The sequence below is a fragment of the Hyphopichia burtonii genome, assembly GCF_001661395.1.
Source record: "Hyphopichia burtonii NRRL Y-1933 unplaced genomic scaffold HYPBUscaffold_7, whole genome shotgun sequence".
Taxonomy (NCBI): domain Eukaryota; kingdom Fungi; phylum Ascomycota; class Pichiomycetes; order Serinales; family Debaryomycetaceae; genus Hyphopichia; species Hyphopichia burtonii.
Genome location: NW_017963734.1, coordinates 64,898 through 92,253, shown reverse-complemented (window position 1 = coordinate 92,253; position 27,356 = coordinate 64,898). Strand labels below are relative to the sequence as shown.

At 34.4% G+C, this 27,356-nt stretch overlaps 13 protein-coding genes and 1 non-coding gene across 14 annotated transcripts; 11 read left to right on the top strand and 3 right to left on the bottom strand.

Moving 5' to 3' along the window:
- Positions 1 to 76: 76 nt before the first annotated feature.
- Positions 77 to 1,168, top strand: HYPBUDRAFT_168147 (ubiquitin-specific protease). The gene has a single exon (XM_020222795.1). The coding sequence runs from the start codon at positions 86 to 88 to the stop codon at positions 1,058 to 1,060; it is 975 nt and encodes a 324-aa protein (XP_020074462.1). The 5' UTR covers positions 77 to 85; the 3' UTR covers positions 1,061 to 1,168.
- A 477-nt stretch (positions 1,169 to 1,645) lies between these two features.
- HYPBUDRAFT_127965 (uncharacterized protein) lies at positions 1,646 to 3,620 on the top strand (the record flags this gene model as incomplete). The annotated part of the gene is made up of 2 exons (XM_020219387.1): positions 1,646 to 1,670; positions 1,732 to 3,620. The coding sequence occupies 2 exons, from the start codon at positions 1,646 to 1,648 to the stop codon at positions 3,594 to 3,596; spliced, it is 1,890 nt and encodes a 629-aa protein (XP_020074461.1). The 3' UTR covers positions 3,597 to 3,620.
- An 825-nt stretch (positions 3,621 to 4,445) lies between these two features.
- On the bottom strand, positions 4,446 to 5,315 carry HYPBUDRAFT_153728 (uncharacterized protein). The gene has a single exon (XM_020221696.1). The coding sequence runs from the start codon at positions 4,912 to 4,914 to the stop codon at positions 4,744 to 4,746; it is 171 nt and encodes a 56-aa protein (XP_020074460.1). The 5' UTR covers positions 4,915 to 5,315; the 3' UTR covers positions 4,446 to 4,743.
- On the top strand, positions 5,120 to 5,715 carry HYPBUDRAFT_224956 (uncharacterized protein). Its single transcript, XM_020223111.1, has one exon. The coding sequence runs from the start codon at positions 5,277 to 5,279 to the stop codon at positions 5,577 to 5,579; it is 303 nt and encodes a 100-aa protein (XP_020074459.1). The 5' UTR covers positions 5,120 to 5,276; the 3' UTR covers positions 5,580 to 5,715.
- A 255-nt stretch (positions 5,716 to 5,970) lies between these two features.
- GSC1 (1,3-beta-glucan synthase) lies at positions 5,971 to 11,791 on the top strand. The gene has a single exon (XM_020221695.1). It carries the CDS (start codon positions 6,045 to 6,047, stop codon positions 11,712 to 11,714), a length of 5,670 nt encoding a protein of 1,889 aa, XP_020074458.1. The 5' UTR covers positions 5,971 to 6,044; the 3' UTR covers positions 11,715 to 11,791.
- Positions 11,792 to 12,207: 416 nt separating this feature from the next.
- On the top strand, positions 12,208 to 13,447 carry HYPBUDRAFT_127957 (uncharacterized protein). The gene has a single exon (XM_020219386.1). It carries the CDS (start codon positions 12,293 to 12,295, stop codon positions 13,331 to 13,333), a length of 1,041 nt encoding a protein of 346 aa, XP_020074457.1. The 5' UTR covers positions 12,208 to 12,292; the 3' UTR covers positions 13,334 to 13,447.
- Positions 13,448 to 13,637: 190 nt separating this feature from the next.
- Positions 13,638 to 14,984, top strand: MNN11 (alpha-1,6-mannosyltransferase). The gene has a single exon (XM_020219837.1). The coding sequence runs from the start codon at positions 13,643 to 13,645 to the stop codon at positions 14,948 to 14,950; it is 1,308 nt and encodes a 435-aa protein (XP_020074456.1). The 5' UTR covers positions 13,638 to 13,642; the 3' UTR covers positions 14,951 to 14,984.
- A 97-nt stretch (positions 14,985 to 15,081) lies between these two features.
- HYPBUDRAFT_113071 (DNA cross-link repair protein PSO2) lies at positions 15,082 to 17,112 on the bottom strand (the record flags this gene model as incomplete). The annotated part of the gene is made up of 1 exon (XM_020218947.1): positions 15,082 to 17,112. One exon carries the CDS (start codon positions 17,110 to 17,112, stop codon positions 15,082 to 15,084), a length of 2,031 nt encoding a protein of 676 aa, XP_020074455.1.
- Positions 17,113 to 17,336: 224 nt separating this feature from the next.
- HYPBUDRAFT_153726 (Arf family GTPase) lies at positions 17,337 to 17,956 on the top strand. The gene has a single exon (XM_020221694.1). It carries the CDS (start codon positions 17,346 to 17,348, stop codon positions 17,895 to 17,897), a length of 552 nt encoding a protein of 183 aa, XP_020074454.1. The 5' UTR covers positions 17,337 to 17,345; the 3' UTR covers positions 17,898 to 17,956.
- Positions 17,957 to 18,285: 329 nt separating this feature from the next.
- HYPBUDRAFT_142817 (uncharacterized protein) lies at positions 18,286 to 22,361 on the top strand. Its single transcript, XM_020219836.1, has 5 exons — positions 18,286 to 19,654; positions 19,805 to 19,985; positions 20,121 to 20,443; positions 20,939 to 21,178; positions 21,227 to 22,361. The coding sequence occupies exons 1-5, from the start codon at positions 18,538 to 18,540 to the stop codon at positions 22,315 to 22,317; spliced, it is 2,952 nt and encodes a 983-aa protein (XP_020074453.1). The 5' UTR covers positions 18,286 to 18,537; the 3' UTR covers positions 22,318 to 22,361.
- Positions 22,362 to 22,507: 146 nt separating this feature from the next.
- Positions 22,508 to 24,236, top strand: PGA5 (1,3-beta-glucanosyltransferase; the record flags this gene model as incomplete). The annotated part of the gene is made up of 1 exon (XM_020223307.1): positions 22,508 to 24,236. The coding sequence occupies one exon, from the start codon at positions 22,508 to 22,510 to the stop codon at positions 24,218 to 24,220; it is 1,713 nt and encodes a 570-aa protein (XP_020074452.1). The 3' UTR covers positions 24,221 to 24,236.
- Positions 24,237 to 24,252: 16 nt separating this feature from the next.
- TIM21 (Tim21p) lies at positions 24,253 to 25,028 on the bottom strand (the record flags this gene model as incomplete). Its single annotated transcript, XM_020222597.1, has 1 exon — positions 24,253 to 25,028. Exon 1 carries the CDS (start codon positions 24,904 to 24,906, stop codon positions 24,253 to 24,255), a length of 654 nt encoding a protein of 217 aa, XP_020074451.1. The 5' UTR covers positions 24,907 to 25,028.
- Positions 25,029 to 26,220: 1,192 nt separating this feature from the next.
- On the top strand, positions 26,221 to 26,335 carry HYPBUDRAFT_t157. Its single transcript has one exon. It is a non-coding gene; the product is annotated as a tRNA-Arg (tRNA).
- A 295-nt stretch (positions 26,336 to 26,630) lies between these two features.
- HYPBUDRAFT_163006 (60S ribosomal protein uL24) lies at positions 26,631 to 27,293 on the top strand (the record flags this gene model as incomplete). The annotated part of the gene is made up of 2 exons (XM_020222596.1): positions 26,631 to 26,649; positions 26,888 to 27,293. 2 exons carry the CDS (start codon positions 26,631 to 26,633, stop codon positions 27,250 to 27,252), a joined length of 384 nt encoding a protein of 127 aa, XP_020074450.1. The 3' UTR covers positions 27,253 to 27,293.
- Positions 27,294 to 27,356: the final 63 nt, after the last annotated feature.

Genomic DNA, 27,356 nt, shown 5'->3' with positions numbered 1-27,356 from the left:
TAAACCCTCCCCCATGTATTTTAAGTGAGCACAAAAAAAAGTTGTCGATTGAAGATTCAAACCAGTTATTAGGTCCTTATCAAAGATGAGAATTAGATTGAAGAGTCCTCATGGTAATGCCATCGTGTCATTATCCGAAACAAACGAGAGGGTGGAGACGGTTTTCAAAGATGTGATTGCTCCAAACAATGCTGAATTATTCAAAGACCAGACGGTGGTGGCAATAAAGTCGGGATTCCCGCCCAAACCAATCGATCTACAGGCAAAGTTGGGAGATGTGATCCAAAATGGTGATCAATTGATATTGGAGCTAGCCGGCCAAACTGCAGCAGATCCAACAACCCCCCAATCAAAACAGAAGAAGGTGGCTACTGAAACCGAACAACTGGTGAATAAACTGGAGATTCCTTCAATTTCCATCCCGGATATAGACCAATACCTAATTCTTCGTAATATCCCGGACGACAACTCATGCATGTTCAATGCCATTGCTTATGCTTTGGGCAAACCATTTGATTATTCCCAAGATTTAAGACTCGTGGTGTCAAATGAAATATCCCAGGATCCAATCACTTATAACGAGATAATTCTAGGCCGATCCAATGATAATTATTGTAGTTGGATCAGTAAAAAAGATTCCTGGGGTGGCGCCATCGAATTAGGCATTCTACTGAAAACACTCAACCTACGTATCAATTGCATCGATATCGAACTGGGTAACTTTATTAAATTTGAAGACGAGTCTAGTAACCCTACTAACTTCATCAATTTGATTTATTCCGGCGTCCATTACGACTTGCTAGTGACAAACCCAACACTAAGTGTCGACCACAAGGATAAATCAAGCGATCTAGGCAAATGGTCAATTGATTTCGAGCCGGTGATTAACCAGTACTCAAACAAACTACTGAAACTATTACAACTGCGTAATTACACTACAAACACCACCACCTTCAGAGTCAGGTGCTTGCAATGCTACCAGGTTCTTGTGGGCGAAACCGGCGCATCCAAGCACGCCAACGACACCGGACACTACAACTTCGGCGAAGTTGATAAGTAGATGAACAAGATGAACAAGTAGATAGTTTGCAACTTTTGTAGCCGCAAAAAACACCCAATGCCACAACGTGGAAAAAACACTCACAAACGAAAACCCGAAAAAAAAGTCAAAAAAAAAAAAAAAAAAAAAAAAAAAAAAAAAAAAAAAAAAAAAAAAAAAAAAAAAAAAAAAAAAAAAAAAAAAAAAAAAAAAAAAAAAAAGTCAATAAAAAAAGAGGCAAAAATTTTTCTGTTGAATTTTTCGAGTTGGAAGTCTCTGAGAATTGTAACTGTTGTTGTTGATCAGAATTGCTTTCACAGACATTCAAGGCCCAAAAGAATTCATTCGTCCATTCCAATCACAGTGATACAGTTCAAGACTTTGGATTTCCTTTGAGTTTGTTCCAATTATTCATTATTAAACTTTCCAGGTTGTCATTTGCAGTTTGATTCAAATCAGTTCTTTATTGAAATATCGACTTGAATCATAATTGACCTAAAAAAAAAAAGTTATTTATTAATATTCATTTCAAATAGTCATTAGAAAGAAGACGATTCTTTAATTTATTTTATTTCTTACGCCCTTGTATCAATATTTTTATAGACCATGTCAGCAACTACTCAGTTTTTCTGTATGTATAAAAATTTGCATCAAATATGGGAATGATTTTTTTTACTAACCAATACGTTAAGGCCGTCAACCAAAATCCGTTGATTTAATACAAGATTATGAAGAAGTTTCTAGTTTTAGTAAACCAACTGGTGAATGTCGTTGTGCCATATATTCATCAAATGGAGAATATTTTGCTTATACCCAACCCAATAAAGTTATTATTATAAATACTACCGATGGATTAATCGTGAGAGAAATTGAAATTGCCGAAACTTTTGATTTACATTTTAGTCCAAATGGTAAATTTTTAGCATTATGGACCAAACCAGTATTAATTAATAAAGAAAGCGGTATTTGGACCGAAAATATCATTGTATTCGATATTGTTAATAACCAAATCACTTCAAAATGGTCAAATAAACATCAAAATGGATGGAAACCCCAATTTACTCAAGATGAAAAAATTTTTGCTAAAAATTTTAATAATAAAGAAATTCATTTTTTCAAAATTGATGAAGGTATTGCTGATTTAAATATTAATAAACCAACTTATAAATTTAAATTGAATGATGCTAAATCCCAATTTCAAAGTTTCCAAATTAGTCCTGGTTTAAATCCTTCAATTGCTATATTTGTACCTGAACAAAAGGGTAAACCTGCTCAAGTCATTATTTATAATGTACCTAATTTTAATCAACCATTAACCACCAAAACTTTTTTCAAAGCAGAAAGATGTCAATTAAAATGGAATTCTTTAGGTACTGCATTACTCGCATTAGCATCAACTGATCATGATACTTCAAATAAATCTTATTACGGTGAATCTAATTTATATTTATTAGGGATTGCCGGTAGTTATGATTCCAGAATTGAATTAAAACGTGATGGACCAATCCACGATATTACCTGGAGTCCAAGTGCAAGAGAATTTGCAGTAATCTATGGTTATATGCCTTCTGAAACCACCTTTTTCGACGCAAGAGGTAATGCAATTCATTCTTTACCAACTCAACCTCGTAATACTATTTTATATAGTCCTCATGCTAGATTTGTTTTGGTTGCTGGGTTTGGTAATTTACAAGGTACGGTTGATGTTTATGATCGTCAAAATAAATTTACTAAAGTTGCAACTTTTGAAGCTTCAAATACTTCAGTTTGTGAATGGAGTCCTTGTGGTCGATTTATTTTAACCGCCACCACTTCGCCAAGATTAAGAGTTGATAATGGTTTGAAAATCTGGCATGCTCTGGGTAAATTAATTTACTTAAAAAATTATCAAGAATTATATTCGATTAGCTGGAAACCTCAAGCAATTGAAAAATTCCCGGCATTAAAAGAATTAGAAGCTGCTCCCGAAGCTCATGAATCGGCCAAAGAATATCTTAATGCAAAACAATTGGCCCAAGCAAATGCTGCTAAAAAACCTGCTGGTGCTTACCGTCCACCTCATGCTCGTAATTCTGGACGTTCTTCAATCGCCACCACATTATATGAAAAGGAAAAATTAGCAAATGGATCCTCCCAACAATCTCAACAAGGAACTGGAGTCGTTGGCGCCACCGGAAGACAAAAAATCATTCCTGGAGTGGCTCCAGCTACTAACAAAGAAAGTAAGAGTGCCAGTAAAAATAGAAGAAAAAGAGAAGCTAAAAAGAATGAACTGACTTCACCAGCCGAATCTCCAGTACCAACCCCAGCCGCCCCAGCCGCCCCAGCTACCACTACTACTACTTCCACCACCACTCCTGAAGTTGGTAGTGTTGTTGGAGGGGTTAGTTCACTCGAAGAGAAAAAAATTAGATCGTTATTGAAAAAATTAAGAGCTATTGAATCATTAAAAATGAAACAAGCCAACGGAGAACCATTGGAAGATACTCAAGTCAATAAAATCCAAAAGGAAGACGAAATTAGAAAAGAATTAACTTCATTAGGATGGAGTGATTAAATAAACGTAATTAGATGAATCAAGATAACAAATTGTAGATAAGATACTTTTTCGCAATCATTGTACGAATACCGTATTTGGAAAAGTAATTGAGAAACTTTAAAAAAAAAAAAAAAAAAAAGGTTAAAAAAAGCAGCAAAGTAAAAACATCGATTAGCATAAAAATAGTTTCAATCAAGATAACAACGCAAACGAGAGAAACAAAACAAAAAAATATAACTGACGAGAACTACGAGGAATGGCTGCTGCAAAAAACTAAACGAAAAAGCTGTGAAGCTAATTCGAAAATAATAAGAAAAAAGAATGAGTTACTGCAATCAGCAGTCGGCTTGTCGAATAGGAAGGTGTTTGTTACTCTGAGTAACGCCTTTACCAATATGAAATGAGAGAACAACCACGAAAGAAAAAAAAAAAAAACAAGATGGCAGAGAAAGAAGTTACCTGGGTATACAATAATTGACATTAGCAATTAAGTAGATAAAGAAGAGAGAAGGGATGAAAATTGTGTTTATTAGTGCCAGGCTCCTGAAACAGCCAGCACACTGCAAAAAAAAAAAAGGTTACCGTACACGACACGACACGACGACACGACGACACGACTCGGTGGAACACGATCTAACAGTTTTTATCCCGATAACAAAGCCTTTTAGGGCCTTGAAACGTAGAACAAATCGACGAGTTCCGAGGGGCAGCCGGGTGGGCTACACGTCACCCTCGTAAGTCGGGGGGAAACGCGATTTTCGAGTAGGCGCTTAGTCTCACATTTTTCAATTTTTTCTTTTTGAATCAAAAACATAAAATCAAATCTTTTTAACAACTACTTGTTTCTTACTGAATCATCATCTTATCGTTGTATTGATCATATCATAGCTCGCTTGACCCGTCTACTGAGTGATCTATTTACAGTGTACGTATTTTCTACTACTAATGATCTCGAGGATATAGTATAATGTGAGTTTTATTAGCCGCCCATGTCATTTATTCATTAGAGGGTCCCTCCACTTAAGCCATCCAATCTTTGTTATAAAACTTTAATCGAGGTATCTTCAATTGCCAATTGCCTTTATAAACACGGTCCCAGGTATCACTTACTGGTATTACAGGTAACTTACACACTACAGGTCACTAATGTTACAGGTCACTAATGTTACAGGTCGCTAATGTTACAGGTCACTAATGTTACAGGTATCATTAAAGATATCATTAAGGTGTCATTAAAGATATCATGAAAGATATCATTAAAGACATCATTAATGTGTCTTTGAGGTGTCATCAAGGTAACTTTAAAGACATCATTAATGTGTCTTTGAGGTGTCATTAAGGTATCTTTAAAGTACAGACCACTTACAAGTGTTAGACTGGTCATTCCCAGTCGGAACCAACGATTTGCAATTGAAATAACCCCGGTGTCCGGGTCTTCCGCAGCGTGGTGTTTGGGTCTGTTGCTGCGTGCCTTAATGGTCTCTGTCTCAACCCTTCAAAAATCGTTTTGAACCTGGCTAAAAAAGTAGTTGTTGCTGTTATTTGTTCTGTTTGTTCTATTTTTACCCTTGGTTTTTGGCTTATTCTTTTTCTTTTGTATGGTGAACTTGGGATTGCTCAGCAGAATATGCAGGACGTGGGCGGTTAATCTATGAGTGTCTTTTTTGATTTTCTTTTGATTTTTTTTTTGTTCTGTTAATGTTTTTTTTGTTTTTGGTTGAATTGTGCCTCTTTCATCTCATTTCTTTTTCTCCCTCTATTTTTTTTTTTTTTTTTATTGTGCCTACTGCGGTCAAATCAACTATCTTTTGTTCCCGATTTGATGGTGCTGATTTCCTAAACCTTTCATTTTCAGTACCTTTTAAACAGAAAAGAAGGGATTGTTTTTGTTTTCTGATTACCTGCTGGTCGGTGTTCGTGGTCGTATTTAGTGACTTAGTATCGGATTCTACAATGTTTCGATTAGAATTGTTTGATCTAATGACAAATTCCAATTCCTGATATCCTGTACTTTGGGCTATTAAGTACTACGTGCTCTTTCATTACTCTTGCTTCTCTTCCCTTTGTTCCCCCTGTTCTTTACTTACCTTTCTAGAAAGTAGGTGTGTTCTCTTTCTCTTTTATTTTTAATTTTTTTGGGCTTTTTTGTGAGATTTTTACTTTGATTTTGTATTTTTTTTTTTTTTTTTCTGTTTTAATTTTTTTTTTTCTGTTTCTTCAGTCTCGGTGTCGATTATTATTAACCTCCTTTCTGAGTTTATCCCGAATTTTTTTTTTTCCCTTTACTTTCTGATCCCTTCTTACCTTTTTTTTTTTTGATTTAATTACTTCTTTTTATCTTCTCTTTTTTTTTTTCTTACTTTTCACTCAGACCTTTTCCCTTCGAAGTCACTGTCACTCGCTTAATTATACTACACTCCTCCTTGTCGGTTCAATTTTTTCTATCAGAAATACTAACCGGAGAAGATGTCGTATAACGATAATCACAATTATTATGACCCCAATCAGCAACACCAGGGTGTTGCTGGGGGTCATCCAGATGGTTATTATCAACAAGATGTTTATGATGATATGAATGGTGCTGGTGCCCATCCAGATTATTATGATCCAAATGTTCAATATCAACAACAACCTTACGATATGGATGGTTACCAAAATGCTCAATATGGTGTTCATCCTCAAGCCGGTGCTGGTGGTTATAACGCTGATCCTGAAGCCTTTTCTGACTTTAGTTACGGTGGTCAAACCCCTGGTACTCCCGGTTATGATCAATACGGTACCCAATATACTCCTTCCCAAATGAGTTATGGTGGCCCAAGATCATCTGGTGCTTCAACCCCAATTTATGGTGGCAATCCAAATTATGATCCAACTCAATTTCAATTATCTTCAAATTTACCTTATCCTGCTTGGAGTGCTGATCCTCAAGCTCCAATTAAAGTTGAACATATTGAAGATATTTTCATTGATTTGGCTAATAAATTTGGTTTTCAAAGAGATTCTATGAGAAATATGTTTGATTATTTCATGACTCTATTGGATTCAAGAGCTTCTCGTATGTCTCCAGCTCAAGCTTTATTATCTTTACATGCTGATTATATTGGTGGTGATAATGCCAATTATAAAAAATGGTTTTTCGCTTCTCAACAAGATTTAGATGAATCTATCGGTTTTGCTAATATGAAATTAGGTAAAGTTGGTAAAAAAGCTAGAAAAGCTTCTAAAAAATCTAAAAAGGCTAGAAAAGCTGCTGAAGATTTAGGTCAAGATGCTGATGCTTTAGCTGCTGAATTAGAAGGTGATTATTCTTTAGAAGCTGCTGAAATTAGATGGAAAACTAAAATGAATGCTTTGTCTCCTGAAGAACGTGTAAGAGATATTTCTCTTTACTTGTTAATTTGGGGTGAATCTAATCAAGCTCGTTTTACTCCTGAACTTATTTGTTACATTTATAAAACAGCTTTTGATTATTTATTATCTCCTCAATGTCAACAAAGACAAGAACCAGTTCCAGAAGGTGATTACTTAAATCGTGTTATCACTCCAATCTATCGTTTCTTAAGATCTCAAGTTTATGAAATTTATGAAGGTAGATTTGTTAAACGTGAAAAAGATCATAATAAAGTTATTGGTTATGATGATGTTAATCAATTATTTTGGTATCCTGAAGGTATTTCAAGAATTATTTTCAATGATGGTACTAGATTGGTTGATATTCCTCAAGAAGAACGTTTCTTAAGATTAGGTGAAGTTGAATGGTCAAATGTTTTCTTTAAAACTTATAAAGAAATTAGAACTTGGTTACATTTTATCACTAATTTCAATAGAATCTGGATTATTCATGCTACTATCTATTGGATGTATACTGCTTATAACTCTCCAACCATTTATACTTTACATTATGTTCAAACTGTTAACAATCAACCAACTGCTTCTTCTAGATGGGCTGCTGCTGCTATTGGTGGTATCATTGCTTCATTTATTCAAATTCTTGCTACTTGTTTTGAATGGATGTTCGTTCCAAGAGAATGGGCTGGTGCTCAACATTTAACTCGTCGTTTATTATTTTTGATTTTGATTTTCTTAGCTAACTTGATTCCTGTTGTTTATGTCTTTTATTGGGCTGGTTTAGCTGCTGTTTCAAAATCAGCTTTAATTGTTGGTATTGTCGGTTTCTTCATTGCTATAGCTACTTTGGTTTTCTTCGCCATTATGCCATTAGGTGGTTTATTCACATCTTACTTGAATAAGAGAAATAGAAGATATATCGCTTCTCAAGCTTTCACCGCTAACTTCAATAAATTAAGAGGTTTAGATATGTGGATGTCTTATCTTATTTGGGTTGCTGTTTTTGGTGCTAAATTATCTGAATCTTATTTCTTCTTGACTTTGTCTTTAAGAGATCCTATCAGAAATTTATCTACTATGAACATGAGATGTGTTGGTGAATATTGGTTTGGTGATCAACTTTGTAAACATCAAGGTAAAATTGTGCTTGGTTTGATGTATCTTGTTGATTTCTTGTTGTTCTTCTTAGATACTTATATGTGGTGGATTATCTGTAACTGTATTTACTCAGTTGGTCGTTCATTCTACTTGGGTATCTCTATCTTAACTCCATGGAGAAACATTTTCACTAGATTACCAAAGAGAATTTACTCTAAGATTTTGGCTACTACTGAAATGGAAATTAAATATAAACCAAAGGTTTTAATTTCTCAAATTTGGAATGCTATTGTTATTTCCATGTACAGAGAACATTTATTAGCTATTGACCATGTCCAAAAATTATTGTATCACCAAGTTCCTTCTGAAGTTGAAGGTAAACGTACTTTGAGAGCTCCAACTTTCTTCGTTTCTCAAGATGATAACAATTTTGAAACTGAATTTTTCCCAAGAGATTCTGAAGCTGAACGTCGTATTTCTTTCTTTGCTCAATCATTAGCTACACCAATTTTAGAACCATTGCCAGTTGATAATATGCCAACTTTTACTGTTTTCACTCCTCACTATTCTGAAAAGATTTTATTATCTTTAAGAGAAATCATTAGAGAAGATGACCAATTCTCAAGAGTTACTTTATTAGAATACTTGAAACAATTACATCCAGTTGAATGGGAATGTTTTGTTAAAGATACTAAGATCTTGGCTGAAGAAACTGCTGCTTATGAAAATGGTGATGATCCAGAAAAGGCTAATGAAGATGGTTTGAAATCAAAGATTGATGACTTACCATTCTACTGTATTGGTTTCAAATCTGCTGCACCTGAATATACCTTAAGAACTAGAATTTGGGCTTCTTTAAGATCCCAAACTTTGTACCGTACTGTTTCTGGTTTCATGAATTATGCTAGAGCTATCAAATTATTATACCGTGTTGAAAACCCTGAATTAGTTCAATACTTTGGTGGTGATCCAGAAGGTTTAGAATTAGCTTTAGAAAAAATGGCAAGAAGAAAATTCAAATTTATTGTTGCTATGCAAAGATTGGCCAAATTCAAAGACGATGAAATGGAAAATGCTGAATTCTTATTACGTGCTTACCCTGATTTACAAATTGCTTACTTGGATGAAGAACCTCCATTAAATGAAGAAGAAGAACCAAGAGTTTATTCTGCTTTAATTGATGGTCACTGTGAAATGTTGGAAAATGGTCGTCGTCGTCCTAAATTCAGAATTCAATTATCTGGTAATCCAATTTTGGGTGATGGTAAATCTGATAATCAAAATCATTCTATTATCTTCCATCGTGGTGAATATATTCAATTAGTTGATGCTAATCAAGATAACTATTTGGAAGAATGTTTGAAGATTAGATCTGTCTTAGCTGAATTCGAAGAATTGAATGTTGAACACGTTAACCCTTATGCTCCAAACTTAAAAGACTCTGAAAAAGAACAAAACTCTCCTGTTGCTATTTTGGGTGCTCGTGAATATATTTTCTCCGAAAACTCTGGTATTCTTGGTGATGTTGCTGCCGGTAAGGAACAAACTTTTGGTACTTTATTCGCTAGAACTTTGGCTCAAATTGGTGGTAAATTGCATTATGGTCATCCGGATTTCTTAAATGCTACTTTTATGTTAACTAGAGGTGGTGTTTCTAAGGCTCAAAAAGGTTTACATTTGAATGAAGATATTTATGCTGGTATGACTGCTGTCTTAAGAGGTGGTAGAATTAAACATTGTGAATATTACCAATGTGGTAAAGGTAGAGATATGGGTTTCGGTTCTATTTTAAATTTCACAACTAAGATTGGTGCTGGTATGGGTGAACAAATGTTGTCTCGTGAATATTACTACTTGTCTACTCAATTACCTTTGGATCGTTTCTTATCTTTCTACTATGGTCATCCTGGTTTCCATATTAATAACTTGTTTATTCAATTATCTTTGCAAGTTTTTATTTTGGTTTTGGCTAACTTGAACTCTTTGGCTCATGAATCTATTATTTGTCAGTATAATAGAAATGTTCCTGTCAGAGATATCTTGTATCCTTTGGGTTGTTACAATCTTAGTCCAGCTATTGATTGGATTAGACGTTATACCTTATCCATTTTCATTGTTTTCTTCATTTCTTTCATTCCATTGATTGTTCAAGAATTGATTGAACGTGGTGTTTGGAGAGCTGCTCAAAGATTGATTCGTCACTTTATTTCCTTGTCACCAATGTTTGAAGTTTTCGTTGCCCAAATTTATTCTACTTCTTTATTCACCGATTTAACTGTTGGTGGTGCTAGATATATCTCAACTGGTAGAGGTTTTGCTACTTCTCGTATTCCATTCTCTATCTTATATTCAAGATTTGCTGATTCTTCTATCTACATGGGTGCTAGATGTATGTTGGTCTTATTATTCGGTACTGTTTCTCACTGGCAAGCTCCATTGTTATGGTTCTGGGCTTCTTTATCTTCATTGATGTTCTCTCCATTTATTTTCAACCCTCATCAATTTGCTTGGGAAGATTTCTTCATTGATTACCGTGATTTTATTAGATGGTTATCTCGTGGTAACACTAAATGGCACAGAAATTCTTGGATTGGTTACGTTCGTCTTTCCAGATCTAGAATTACTGGTTTCAAACGTAAGTTGACTGGTGATATTTCTGAAAAAGCTGCCGGTGATGCTTCCAGAGCTCACAGATCTAATGTTATTTTTGCTGATTTCATTCCATGTCTTATTTACACTGCTGGTTTGTATGTTGCTTATACTTTCATCTGTGCTCAAACTGGTGTTACCAAGAATTCTTACACCTTTAATGGATCAACTGAACCAATTCATGTTAACTCTACTGTCAGAGTTGTTATTTGTGCTTTAGCCCCAGTTCTTATTGATATGGGTGTTCTTGGTTTCTGTCTTGGTTTAGCATGTTGTGCCGGTCCATTATTAGGTTTATGTTGTAAGAAGACTGGTGCTGTCATTGCTGGTGTTGCCCATGGTTTTGCTGTTGTCATTCATTTGATTTTCTTCATTGTCATGTGGGTCTTGTCTGGTTTCAATTTTGCTAGAATGTTATTAGGTGTTATCACCATGATTTACATTCAAAGATTATTATTCAAATTCTTAACCTTAACTTGTTTGACTAGAGAATTTAAGAATGATAAAGCTAACACTGCTTTCTGGACTGGTAAATGGTATGGTTCAGGTTTAGGTTACATGGCTTTAACTCAACCAGCTCGTGAATTCTGTGCTAAAGTTATTGAAATGTCTGAGTTTGCTGGTGATTTCATCTTGGCTCATCTTATCTTGTTTGTTCAACTCCCAATCTTGTGTGTTCCATTAATTGACAGATGGCATTCAACTATGTTGTTCTGGTTGAAACCTTCAAGATTAATCAGACCTCCAATTTACTCTTTAAAACAAGCTAAATTAAGAAAGAGAATGGTTAGAAAATACTGTACTTTATACTTTTTGATTTTAATCTTATTTGTTATTGTTATTGCTGCTCCTGCCATTGCATCTAAATTTATTGCTGAAGATACTGGTTCTACTCTTTCTGGTGTTATGCAAGGTCTTTTCCAACCAAGAAAAGTTGATAACAACGATACTGGTAAGAAGATTCCTTCATACTATAAAGGTAGTTCTGTTACTTACTGGAGTTACACTCCAAAGAGTAAAGGTTACACTACTAAACCTTAAGCAATTTAATTTACAAACTTTTTTTCTTTATTTACTTGTTATTTTACTTTTTATCTTTTATATATGTTTGGAAAAACATAAATTCTCTTTCACATATTCTGTTTCTTTCTATTTTATATATTATTTCTTTTATTTGAAAACGATTCTGTTTTATTTGACTTTTCATTTGTTGTTTCCACTCTTTATATACATTTAATTCTATTGATATGGAAAGTTTATTCAAATTGTCATTTTGTTTTTAAGATGAAAGAATTAAAAGAAATTAGGGTGTTTGAAACAGTCTTTTTATTTTTCTTTTTCAATTGGTTATTTCTTATGTATCTATATTATATGCTGTTTTGTCATTATAAATTAAAGTTGTAGATGTAAAAATGTACAACCAAAGAATCAAATGAAAGAAAAAAAAAAAAAAAACAGAAACAGAAAAACAAAAAAAAAAAAGTTTAGCCAAAAGAACCGTCCACTATTCTTCATAGCTTTCATTCGAGGAATTGTTTGTAACCACAATTGGTTAGTTTGAACGAAAGAAAGCTCAATAGATATTCGACTGTTTAATTGTTATTTCAAATCCAATCAAAATGCAGCTTCTAAGAACACATAATTATCCAAAGTCAACAAAGATCATATTTACAGCATTGATAGCGGTCTCATTAATAATCTTCGTAATAAAGATGTTCAAGCTTCGTCAGGGCTTAACGTATGAGGTTCCACAAGCAGATGGAACTGTGCAGACAGTTCCAGTTGCATTTCACGATATTCAAGTTCCTTATATTCAATTAATACCACGTTATGTGATTTTTTACCCATGGGTTCTTATTACATCGATTTTTGCAGAGATCAGCATCTTGTCATTGATTATTTCCTCTGTGGTATCAATCTCTGCCACCAAGTATATGGATAAGTTTTGGGGGTATAAAGAAGTTGTCAAATTTATTCTAATTGTTGGTCTGATCACCAATTTGATTACCGTTTTAATAACAATCATATGTAATGTGATGAGAAGTGACGTTAAAGGGATGGATAAACCTTTAGGTGGAGGAATCTCATATTACTTTGCATTCTTAGTTGTCTTGAAGCAATGGATTCCAGAACATAACATTGTTCTTTTCCAAGGTTTAATCAATTTCAGGGTTAAACATTTACCATTTGCTTTATTGAATATTATAATCGTATGGTCAATTTTAATCAGCAGGTCTTTATACCCAGCAGTCCCTTCAATCAGCAGCTTCATAATATCTTACAACTACTTAAGATTCCACCAATCATTCGCTAGTGATCCAATCTTACCAATTACCACTGCTAGTGGAAGCTCAGACCAAGACTCTTTGGTCAAAGGAGATGCTTCCGATACTTTCCAGCTAGTAGAGTTTTTCCCTGCCATTTTAAAACCTTATCTTAGTGCTGTATTCAATCAAATCTACGAGTTAAGCGTATTGATTGGCATAGTCACTCCATTCAATGATGACAACATCGAACAAAGTAACATCAGAGCTCAAAAACGTTTTGAACAGGTGAACCAAACTCAGAAAAGTGTGGCCAACTCTGTTGCTGAAAGAAGAAGACAAGTTGCCTTACAAGTCATTGAAGATCGTATCAATAAAGAATCTAGAGCTAATTGATTCATTATCATCCTCTTACTTACTGTCTACTGACGTTCAATATACTTTTTTTTAGTCCAAAAACAGTATCAACACTCATGTAGGCCACTTAACCCAGAAACCATCCTAGACAGTGGCTCAAGCCTGTCGTAGCTTTTGAATAGAAATGAAATTCTATTCAAATCAAAAAAGAAAATTTCACTAAAAACCAAAAAAAAAAAAAAAAAAAAAAAAAACTGAGCGAAAAAACATCAAACTTGAAAATCGTGTCAACAAATCGATGGATTGATCCTTTGAGTAAGCCGATAGATAGAGAGATTGTGGTTTATAATGTTGGGAGCTAATAAGTTGAAGCCTAAGTATGGTAAACTGAAGGATTTCTTACCGCTTCCAGCCAGTTTCAATAGAATCCATCGCTTTCAGAAACAAAATTTTGCTATCATTGCCGTATTGTTGATATTTGTTTGGATAATTTTGTATCCACTTCACGGATTCAGTGGACTTTGGAGTCATAATTCGAGTAGCAGATACCCAAGGGGACATCCATTGACCAGCCCTCATGTCATTGAAACACCATCCAAGTATATCTATCCACCTATTGAACATGCACCATTGTTAAAAGAATTGGGGATTCATAAATTGGTGAAAGAATCAAAAGTCAGAGATGCTAACTTTCTTGATATTGAAAAAACAGTAATCAGATCTCTTAATATATTTGATGATCCAAACCCAGCCCAACAAAAAATCAAGGAAGATGAAGAAAATTCCTTATCAGATTTAGCCAAAGCTAAAAATTACTTCAAGAATCAAGACAAAGTTGTATTCAAGCCAAAAAATCCAAAAAATTATCCCGATGTCATCATTGTAACTGCAGTTGATTTCGAAAGATATTCTTTGGATGCTTTAACCAAACTTGTTCAAAATAGAGTTGATTATGCTCATAAACAAAGCTACGGTATGTACGTTCGTTGGTATCAAGAATTCTTACCAATTTTAAACTCATTAAGTTATCTTCAAACAAAGGAAAAGGCTAAATGGGTAAGGCTTTACTGTTTAAGAGCAGCCATGTTTGCATTCCCTGAAGCTAAATGGTTCTGGTATCTTGATCAAGATGCTTTTATTATGGATCTTAATATTAATTTACAAGAATATGTATTATCACCAGAAGCTTTAAGTCCAATAATGTTACGTGAACAATCTATTATACCTCCAAATGGTGCCATAAAAACTTATAAAAACACTAGAGCTCAACTGGTTGAGTTACTTATAACTCAATCTAATTCAAAAGTTGAAACAACTTCAATAATTCTTAAAAATTCAAATATTGGTAAATCAATTTTAGAAATTTGGGGTGACAAACTTTATTTGAATTATCCAAATTTTCCTTACGGTCCTGATTCTGCATTAACCCATATATTACAATGGCATCCTTTTATATTATCAAAAACTAGTATCATACCTCCAAGAACCATAAGTGCTAAAAATGGTGAAGTCAATCCTCAAGATAAATTAAGTGAAAATACGGTCTATCACAAAGGGGATTTTGTAGCTCAATGGTCAGATTGTGAACATACTGCTCAATGTGAAGAACAATTAGATAAATTTTATGCCATTTTAGCTGAAAGTAAGAATAAATAAATTTTGAGTTGAATATTTAAAATTTGAATTTGTTTGCCTCATTTTCCTTCATTCATTATATTTTCATGTTGTATACTATATATTTAAAATGTGCTTTCTCCACTCTATAGAAAATAAGAAGTACTTGACAATCAAAAGTCATCTAATGTTAGTTTATTTATACTATTCAGTAGGTCTTCATTTACTTTATGATTATTTATGTTTGACTTTTGAAATTTAATTTCCTTAATGGTCAACCATAAATTGATAATATCATCCATTCTCTTAACACTCCATTCATTATGGGTATTAACAGTAGGAATAATTTGACCGATTTGAAGAAATATAACAAAAAAGGATAATTCACGATAAGATGAATGTTCACTATAAGGTAGACCATAAATTTTATACAATGAATTGTCATGAGGATTTTTTTTGTTTGATCTTGTTGATTTATTCGGTAGCGGAAATTGTTTCAATACATCTTCAACATAATTAAACATGGGTGCATTTTGTAAAGTATTCACTATTGCCGATAATTCTTGTTCTTTATTAACTTGACTTAAGTCAACATCATCAACAACTGCAGGATCATCTTCAGACGTTTGGTTGGGTTCTTGAGGACCAAATTTATCAATATCGGGAGCGGTAAAAGTCCAACCACTCGGTCTAAGCCCAATACAGCGTTCAAAATGATTGAAGTATTGATTATGGTTAAAATAACTTGACAACTCACCTACCGAGTTAACGATATCCATTGGAACTAAATGGATCACTGCATTGAAATCGGAATCAAGACCAAGATCGTCATCAGTAATAACTGAATTTAAAAAGGAATCATCATAAGATCGTAAAATTTCATTTTTATCACCTCTACTTTTAATATTTGAAACAAATATAGGAATATTATTGAGTCTTTTCAGAATTGAAATAGCGACTCTTTCTTTACCAATCAAATAAGTACCAACTAGTATCAATATTTTTTTCTTTTTCAGTCTTGAAAGCGATAAAAAATCAGTTATTCTGGATTGTAGAGTACCAAACCATGTATTGAATAAAGTATCTTCCATTATTAAGTGATAAAACATTTCACTAATTTCTTCGCAGACCAACTCTTGTTTTGGGAAATTATAATTACGTGACATATAAGTAGTATCAAGGTAAAGTTTATCTAAAGTGTAAACATTACCGTGGTGGAAAGGTCTTAAAGCAGGGTGTTCAATCATATCTTTATTAACTCTAAAATCACCACAATGAAGCATGAATTGTTTAGCATGATTCAAGGCAATTGATTCAAATAAAAAAATTGCAGCACCAGGACAGTGGTTTGCAGTCATCAAGGTGACATAGAGTCCTGGATTATTCGATTCGGATTCTGTATAATCATCAGTATTGTTCCAATCATCATATTCTTGTACCAAATAACGTTTATCCATCTTCATTGGTCTAATATAAGTGGGGTCGATATTGAAACGTATTCTAAGTAGTCTACCAGTGATAACCGAACAGTATATTTGTTTCCTATTAGGGTTAAGTTCCAAACCTTCTGAACACCATTTTTTACTGATCCCTCCGTAATGGTCTGAATGGAAGTGAGATAGAAAATACTTACTAATAGACTCATGGGGCCTGAAGTTAAAAGCGTCAACCGCTATTAGATACGATTGGTTAATCGAGACTTTGCAGTTAAGGATCTTCAAATCAGGTATTGGCCTTCTCTTATAAATTATGGGTTTGTTCGAGTCTATTCTAGTCGGAGTATCAACATTTTTTGGTTGTCTTTCATTACTTGGAGATGCTAATCTTGGCTTCTTGATGTTTGAATCTTTATTGATGTACCTCTGTTTGAGCGACTTGGGGGATTCTATCTTCTTGGCCACATTCTTCTTACCAGCAGCACTCGTAGAAGAAGAAGAAGTATCAATTTTTCTCTTTTTAACTGATTGTTCATCTTCAAAATTTTCTTTCACGTACGAAATAGACAAACACTCCTCTACGTGTTTGATTCTATCATTCATGCTGAAGCAAGAGATGATGATTTGACAAACTGGACAGCTGACCAAGTCCTGATCTTCATTTTTAATCACTGATGAATCACCGGTTAAATCAACGATTTCTGGCCCCGACGCGTTAGAGATCTCGGACTTCTTGGTGAAATCAAGGATAGACGTCTGTTTTTTCATAGACCTGGACTGGTCCTTAACATCCTGAGACATCTTCGTCCATTCTTTTGCAGTTATCAAGTGGATCTCCCGCTGTTGATGTCAAGAAACACTAGATACCAAAGTTGAAAAGAAGAGTAGATAATTTTGCTGCCATTTGCCAGTGCATTTTTTTTTTTTTTTTTTTATTAGTGCACTTTTTGAACAGATCAACTAATAACTACTAGTTAATAGTTAGATCAATAGACGAAACCATGGGGTTGCTTACAATCATAAAGAAACAGAAGATCAAAGACAAGGAGATCCGGGTGTTGACGTTGGGATTGGACAATGCTGGTAAAACAACCATCATCAAGCAGATTTTGGGCGAGGACACCAAGAAAGTATCACCTACGATGGGATTTCAGATCAACACGATACAGTATAAGGAATACAACTTGAATATGTGGGACATTGGGGGCCAGACCACCATCCGTAACTTCTGGAGCAACTACTTCGACCGGTCCAATATAATCATCTGGGTGATTGACTCGTTAAGCTTGGAAAGACTAGATGAATCATACCAAGAACTAAGAGAGAAAATCATTCTACAAGATCAATTGGTGGGCACCTACTTGGTGGTGTTGATCAACAAGGTAGACATGTTAGACCCACAACAGCATCAGTCGGTCAAAGATCAAGTCATAAAAGTTCTAAATCTCGACAGAGAATTGAACCAAGATAGATACATCATCCAGCTTGTCAGTGGGTACACTGGCGAGGGACTCTCTCCGGTCCTTGATTGGATGATTGAACGTGACATATAGCCTTTCTGTACGTAAAGTCTAAACGATTATCAACCTTCGATTATTATATCAAACTGAACACAAGATTAAAATGTAAACATCTTCGTCCCCGTGCGCTTGTCGACGGGCTGCGCTTCAATGGCTTCGGCTGGTGTGTTGGCATCCCACATCTATCTCTCCATGAACGTAGTACTCTTAACCTCCGGCCTTCTCCTCGAAGTAAGAAGTTTTGGATGCCTTCAATTGCCCTGGACATAAATCCATCTCTCGATTTAATAAACGCGTGTTTAGCGAGGTAAAACGCCATACAAAACAAAAAAAAAATTAAAAAAAAAAAAAAAACGCGACCTAATTTTTCAGACAAGAAGCGATACTTATATAACTGAGACCTCCTTAGACTGTAAACTTTGAAAGAGTTTGCTACTTCAAAGGATTCCAACGGTTGTTGAGTGAATAAGTTTGTTTCTTTCCAGGGCCTCGTCATTCGTTTATCAAAACATTCTGTTGAAGCTGACTTTTGCAATCGAAAACAGAGTCTTTAACCCCAGTTTTCGTCAATCGGTTTCTTTTATATTAATACTAGTTGTTGGTATTTGATCTTAATTGTTATTGCTAGTGCTGTTTCTGCTTCTGCTGCTGCTGCTATTGTTTTTTGTTGTACATGACTGTCGAGATATCACCACATAGATCCTTGTATGGGTCGATTAACGAATCCGAATATTCGCTGGAGCAGTCTGTTGGACACCTGGATCCATTGGCACTTTTGGGATTCTTATTGGATGCTGAAAATAGCCATAATAATAACTTGATTGAGATTTTGGGTCTAATAAAACCCACCAAATCCGCTCCTTGTACTTCAAATTTGAATCTTATAATACGTGGGTTATTTACTAAAAATAGTAAAATCTTGAAAATCTTGAATAATAATTATCAGGACCTTCTACACGAATCTAATCCTAAAGACTGCTTTAAAAACTTCATTAATGATTTCATCATCTACTTGGAAAACGGTGGGTTGATTATATTTCAAAAATATTTTGATTTATTCCCAGTGGAATATGATTATCTGATTTTTGCTAAACCAATACTTCATACTCAAAATTATATTGATTTCATTCATAATTCAACTTGCTTACTAAGAAATCCTTTTGTCATTGAAAAATTGAATAATTTTGCTGATGAAATGTTGGATTTAGTCGATAATTATAATGAACATTATGAAAGTTTTAAGTTAAACAATATCACTTTTAATAATACAAAATTATTTGGTGAGTCTTTATCGACTTTACATTCAAGCTCTCCCTCGTCTTCCTCAAACTTGAACAGAGTTTCAAGCTTCTTCAAAATTAACCAGATCTCGGAAAGAACTAAAAATGAAAATTTATATTTGGCCAACAATTCAAATCAAAAAATTGAATTGGTATTACTTGATTTATCAAATTCTAATTCTTATAATGCTTTGGCAATTCTAGCAATCCCCGATCCCTCCAATATTGATCAAGCTCGTTCTTTGATCCACCCTCCTTTAAGAGTCAATGAAGTGTCGATCTCTTTCCATTCAAATACAATAACCCTTCATGCCTTGAGTTTCTCTAAAAAACAAAGGTCTAATGATGAAATCTGTATTTCAGGTGATCAAAATATCTTGCTTTCTTGGTATAATAAATTATCTAAAATTTTCCCAAATTCTTCTTCTCCAATATCCAAAAAACCAACAAAAGAATTTCAACTGTCTGGTTTGGGAATTAATACCTATGACTATCCTTCTTCTCCCTCGAGTCATTCAAGTCCAAGAAATCAATTAGATAAAAAGGCTTCTTTCAAAGATTTGATTTCTTCCCCTTCTTTAAGTGTATCTCCTTTGAATCAATTATCTAAAAGATCAAATCCTAATTTACAACAACCTCAAAGACCTATGTTATCAAGAGGCAACTCGATTTCTTCAATTAATTCCTCAAAGTCTTTCCAACAACCTCCTTTCTTGACTAGAAAACAATCTACAACTTCAATCAATTCTATGGATTCAAATGATTCTTTAAAATCGAGATATGATAGATCCCTAGATATCATTCACAAAACTTTATCAAATAATTCTCATGCTCATGATACGTCTAATCAACTGGAATTATATCATAAAACTGCAGATCAAATTACTTCAAAATCAATCGATACCCAATTTATCAAAACTATTAATAAAAACGTATCCACCGTTTTGAATGAAGATAATTATCTCACCCAAAATAGACCCATTTCTTCTCTGGCTAAAATTGTTTCTATGGAAGACGATGATGCCAATGATTGTGAATCATTGGATGATGATGAATCAATATTAGCTAAACCAATTGCTCCTGCTGGCAATTTTTACGAAGTCAAGAATAATAGCAGTTTGTTAAATCTATCAAATGACTATCAGCGTAAACAACAAAATATCTATTCATCTGTTCCTGATTTGTCAGAAACTAAACCACCAGGCAAACCATCAAATGCCCAATCTTCCTTGTATCAATTGTCATCGGGTTCTGCAATTGACATTAATAATTTTGGCAAAAATCATAATCCATCTTTTAGTATTCCTAAAAATTTGAGTGAGTTAGCCAAACCAGCTTCGATTAAAAGCTCGGGTAAGGATTCAAATAACTCTTCGCCTTCATTAGGTGACTTGACTCCTCCAATTAACTCAACCAAAAGTCGTCGTAAGTCAATCTTCAGTTTCTTTAAGAAAAATAAAAATGGTTCAAAGTCTTCTCTCCATAATTCCACCAACGCATCATCTTTAAGTATTGATCAGACAGCCCCAGAGAGACCTGATAGAATGTCTCCGGAATCAACTGATAAATCATTAGCAAAAGATGAATTACCACTCCCAGAGAAAGCTAGACAGAAATCTACTGTTTCAAATACAAGCTCAAATTCCCAAAATGAGTCCTCCAACTACTCAGTTATGACTAGTAGTACAACATCAAATGGAATTCAAAAACCAGAAGAAGAAATCACTGAAGACACTTCATTAACTGATGAAAGTGAACGTCCATTAAATGATGAATCTTCGTCAAACTATGCAGCAGATTGCGAATCATTCGCTCCTCCAAGATCTCTTAGTTCAAAGGCTTCTTCTTCTTCAATTAATCAGAAAAATGTGACCATTAATACTACATCTTTAGAAGAAGCCGAAAGATTAAGGTTGTCGACTATTTCTGAAAAATCAGATACACCAACTCCTAAAATGGCTACTTCTACCTCATTGCCTTCGCCATTTGCATTACCTTCATCTACTTCAACGTATTTCTTCAAACCTTACAAGAGTGCCACTTCTGCAACTGCATCTCCTTTGGTCAATGAAAATCAACCAGATAGCTGCTCAACACCTGCAACTCCAAAAGACGTCGCCGAAGAACACTTATATATCCCTCAGTCATTAAAAGATGTGATTAATAGTGATTCTTCCATTGACTTTTATATCACCCCCACTTCACCTAAAGCTATGAAAGTTTCGAAATGGAAACAAAAGTATGGGAAATGGGAAATGCTCACCGTTAACGAAAATATTTTTTTGAAAATTGTTGCAAACTATGACTTGAATAAAAGCTGGTTGATTTTCTTCAAAGAAGAATATGATGATACATATGATGAAGTTATCGATAAGCCAATTATGTTAATGAATATTAATGAGGAGTCAAGCATAAGGCATTCTTCTGCTTTAGACTTACAAGTTAATTCGACTGATTCTATTAGTAACCAAAGTTTATTAATAATGATAAGATGCACTAATGGGTCTTTTGCCAGCTCGATTCATTCGAACTATAAAAACATTCTAGGTGTTATCAAAAATATACCCAAGAATAAGAGTGTTGCTCATAGTCTCGGTTTTAATGATTCAAACGTTACTAGCTCTTCGTCATTGATGGAAAAGCCAAGTAACTCATCTACATTTACTAGCTTGAACTCATCAAATATTGGGAATGACTCTACTATTAAGCAACCTGCTTTGAAAACAGATCCAATCTTGGGCAAAGAGATTTCATTCGCGTCATTGAATTCAGATGATATCACTAATGCCAATATCATAAGTAACCCCGATAACTCTAAAATGTTATTATTAAACCAGATGACTGTCAGGTTGCAGAAACAATTGGATTCTTATTCAGCAATAAATATTCCCTCTTCTTGGGAAATATTGTCTATGTTTTCGTTAAGCATCTTCTTAATCAATGACAGTTTCACTCATAAGGCTTACTACAATTTAATACTTGAGAACAATAACATTGATAATGACGATCCAGCAATCGAGACATTTAATTGGTTGATTGGAGAAGACGAAAAATTCAATAGAATTGAAAGAATCGGTAAAGCCGGTTTATTGATCAAGGCTGGTAATGATGAGATCTTCATGATTGAATGCAAAGGCAAAAAGGAATTCAAGCATTTGTTTGAGATCTTCTAGTCATTCTAACTAAACTTTTATAGGCACTTTTTTGGTATTTCGCTTCTATTTATATGTATTATCTTTTAATTTTGTATTTGGTTAAACCATCTTTGTAGTCTTGTTGAATTGCGAAAAAAAAAATCGAATAAAACTGATTTTGCAGCCACAAATATCCTAAAGATATCAGAACAACTAAAGAAAGATGAATATGATATTAAGATTGACGGCTTGTGTTTCCTTATTTTTGTTAAAGGTATGTGTCGGGCTAGATCTTGAAGATAAGCCGGCGTCCACATCGGCAGACGTTAAGATACCTACAATTGAGGTTAAAGGAAATAAATTTTTTGAAACCGGGCCAGGGTATCAGTTTTTCATCAAAGGAATCGCCTATCAAAAAAGAAGGGGTTCTGATGAAATATATGATAGAACTTTAGAAACTTTCTATATTGATTCCATGGCAAACCCCAAAACTTGTTTACGGGATTTGGAAAATTTTAAAGAACTTGGAATTAACGTGGTCAGGGTTTACCAAATTGATCCCAATGCTAATCATGACATTTGTATGAATGAGTACGCAAAGGCTGGAATCTACATCTTGGCCGATTTGTCAGAACCTGAACTATCAATTAATAGAGATAAACCTAGTTGGGATGTTGAACTATTCGAACGTTATACTTCTGTGATTGATTCAATGCACTCCTATAGAAATGTTTTAGGGTTCTTTGCTGGTAATGAAGTTACAAACTCTAAAGTGAATACTGATGCTTCTCCTTTTGTCAAAGCTGCTGTTAGGGACGTGAAAGATTATATTCAAAGTAAAGGCTACAGGAAAATCCCAGTTGGGTATGCCTCTAATGATGATGCAGAAATCAGAAAACTACTTTTCAATTATTTAACCTGCACTGATGAGAAACAGCCCAACTCTTCAAACAATAATGGAGTAGATTTTTTGGGGCTTAACATGTACGAATGGTGTGGTTATTCCAGCTATACTACTTCGGGCTACAGAGAAAGAACTATGGAATTTAGTGACTTCAGTGTTCCAATTTTCTTTAGTGAATACGGCTGTAATACCGTTTCACCTCGTCCTTTTACTGAAGTTGAAGCTTTATATGGAAGTACCATGTCAAAAGTATGGTCAGGTGGAATCGCTTACGAATACTTCGATAGTGTTAATCACTATGGAATTGTCACAGAAGATAAAGATGGGGGTATTCATAAATCTGAAGATTACGGAATCTTAAAACAAAGGCTTAATTCAATCGAGCCTTTCAAGATCCATAAGCTGCAAATTGAAAAAGATATACCCAGTCCCAACTGCACAGACTATGATCTGGGATCAGTTTGGAAGGCTTCAAAGGAAATACCACCAAGGCCGGATGTTGGAAAGTGTGAATGCTTACAATCCACATTATCATGTGTGGTTAGTCCCTTTCAGGACATGAAGCATGAACAGGAATTTTTGAATCGAGTATGTTCTTCTATTGACTGTCATGAAATTGAAGCCGACGGTTCCCTTGGCTTTTATGGAAGGTTTTCAGATTGTTCTACAAAGCAAAAAATATCATTTTCTTTAAATAAAAACTATATCCATCATCATAGAAAAAGTGAATTTTGTGACTTTGACGGACAAGCGGTTTTGATTACGAATAGCGACAAGTTGGATTTGAAAAACATTTTTGCTAGAGATGGCAGAACTTGCCAAGATGCTATTGGAGAAGGTTCTGATGAAAGTGATAAGAAGTATGAACAGTATGTTAATAAGAAAGGTAATAACGGCACAATGCATTATCATTCGCCGATACAAAGAACAAATGAAAAGGAAATGAAGAAACAATCAAAGTCTGGAGGTGAGAAATTGACTACTGGGTTAATACAATATCTTATATTAATGATATCTTTTATATACAACTTTCATTAGACGTTAGATTATATAAGTAAAATTTACATGAATTAGTTATCTTTTTTAGGACCCCATTTAAGACCTAGAAATCCATTATTCCCGTGTTCATTGTGTAATAAACCTTGATATTTAGGTTCTATTATGTAGATTCTTCTTTGTCTTGGGATATCTAATGCAATATAAGAAAATTCTGAACTCCAGAAAGAAGTATCAACTTGTTCGAGGGTGACTGATCCATGCTTCCCACTATCAGTTTCAACATGAAATTTCATATAAAGACGATCATTGCCATCTTTACCTTTTGATCTTACACTTTGAACTGGTCTGTTACGGACCCATCTGTCACCAGGTACTTCACCATAAGCTTTAACTCTTTCACCCGATTTAAAATCTAATGCCTTTTGGGCCAATTCATTTTGTTCGAGAAGCTTAACTGCCTTGTTGAAAGTTTTGGTATCACCGGAAGGTAAGAATAATTCTGATAAAATAAGATAAATAACCAATAAAGATACCCCAAAAGCACCTAATACAAGGACTGATGATAATGAAAAGGTGAAAAACCTGGAGATTCTGTTGAGGATAAGTTTACCCTTTGCATTTTTATCAGATGGCTCCGATGGCGGTGGAGGTGGAGGTGGAGGTGCAGTTTTGGTGGAGTATAATCTGTGAACTTTATTTGAAAAGTCAATTGAAGTTGGTCTCATAAAGGTTTGGGGTTTAACTAATGAATTGAGTACCAAAGATCTTGCTGAGATGAGCGAAATTGGCTTGACTGCTTTTAAAGCTGGCCTTGATAAGACCAAGCTTTGAGCTATTCTGGATTGCAACATCGGTAAATGCTTGGAATATCAACTATGAATGGTTTTTCAAGCATTAAAAAGTCTTCCATCTTTTTTTCTTTTCGAGTTTTTTTCATTTGCCAACTTTTTCGAAGGTGCACGCTATTTTTTTTTTTTTGCAATTATTCAAAAGCCTATGAATCTATTTGAAATGCTTTGAACAGATTGTTTGGAGTGATGGCCATGTAGCAGGGGGGTGGGTGCGTAGTGGGTATTTTTTTAAAGAGTACTTCAGAGGTGTAGAGGGAATATAATCAAATTTTTGCAATTTTTGCAACAAATATGAGCCAAATCTTGATATCATCAGTGTTTGATTTGACGGAGAATACCCTGTTTATAATTTAGAGTGACGATAAATTAACTGAATTGCTACATGGACTTATCAAATAATAGAGTGAGGTTTCTGGAATCGAAGTATTGAGGAAATATATTCCAGGTATTGATTATTTCGTATGTTTTTTGCAATGATGAATATTCATCTACTTTTCAAAGACATAAGAAGTGTATACAACGTTGGAGAGCAAAAGGTTCAGAGATTGAAAAGCCTCGGTGATTTAGTGCTGGAAATTGTTAAAGAGATTAAAATAAATTCAGCATTTTATGATAATATTAGTTAAGACATCTGCGGAACAAAGAGCAGGAATAAGGTTCTTGCTTGTAAGATTTCGAAAAATAACCTATGGCAAGAATACAGCGTAAACAAGGGAAATCAGTTGGAAGCATAAATTGCACTCAAATCTTTGACAGTTATCGGACCACTCAAATCTTTGGCAGTTATCGGAGTACTTAAATCTTCAGCAGACATGGAACCACTCAAATCTTTGAGCAAAGTATTCTTAAGTCACAAACAGAGATAAACTCTTTTAAGTAGAAGCCTCCGTGGTTTGTTGATGTTCTTCTTCTGACATTGTTTAGAGTATATTCAATAATTTATTATGCAAAAACCGCTTTTTCGAAAGAAAAAACCGCTCCAGATCATAAACATCGTTGCCCAACCACCTGAGCTTCCAATTGAGCTCACACTAAGCCATTTAAAAGGCTCGTCAAACTCTCTGAAGTTTAACCTCTAGTAAAACCTTACCTATCAGGTCGGTTCAACCTCGGTAACAGGCGGATGTTTAACCTCACTTGGCCTGGTGGCCGGCCGCGCTATCAGCTCAGGTGGAGGGTTCGAATCGCGTCCCCGTGGCCTAATTGGTTAAGGTGTCCACCTCCGGTATTTTCCTTTGAATCAAAGATTACTTGTTTTAGAGAGTTTAGTGGATGATTGCGGGTTCGAGTCCCGCCGGGGACTTTTCTTTTTTTGCCAATCGGAAACCGGGGGGAATTTTAAAATATTGAAAAAATGCGTCACGTGCTCGCCACCTTATTCAAGGGCAAGTGCCCTAAGGCTCGCAAATTTTCCAATTCGCACAGAAAATTTTTTTGTTAGCGTTTTTTTTTTTTTTTTTTTTTACTTTTGTTAGCGTTTTTTTTTTTTTCATCTCAGTCTTTGAGTTTTGGGTATTGAAAAAAAAATTCTCTTCATTTAATAGATTTTTACTCTCTTTTAGTTCTGTTCTATTCAACCTTATACAACCATAGACAAAATGGCCAAGATCAGTCAAGGTAATTATTGAATTCCAAGAGTGTGATGTCCGTTGATACTGAATTAAAGAATGTCAGGAGTTGAGACGATTAACTTGAGTGTACTATAAGAAGTTAGCATAAGAACGCTACGAAGAAGTTACTTAAAGAAGTAAAGGAAGAAGGAATCAAGTAGAGAAGTGATGTGGTGGACATGAATGATTCAGTAGAATTGGGGATATCACTAAGATTAAGAAATATATACTAACTATTGATATAGACGTTTCATCTTCTAGATCCAAAGCTAGAAAAGCTTACTTCACCTCTTCATCAGTTGAAAGAAGAGCTTTATTATCTGCTCCTTTATCCAAAGAATTAAGAGCTCAATACAACATCAAATCTATCCCAATCAGAAAAGGTGATGAAGTTACCGTTGTCAGAGGTTCTAAAAAAGGTTCTGAAGGTAAAATTTCTTCTGTTTACAGATTAAAATTTGCTGTTCAAATCGAAAAATTACAAAAAGAAAAATCTAACGGTGCCTCCATCCCAATTAACATCCATCCATCTAAAGTTGTTGTCAACAAATTACACTTAGATAAAGATAGAAAAGCTTTAATTGAAAGAAAAGGTGGTAAATTAGAATAATTTAATTGATTATATAAGGTTGTTAATTTACTAGTTTTCTGTATATCATAATAAATATTGTACTCTAATTCGACAGGTGTTAAGCTCTTAGTGTCATTTAAATG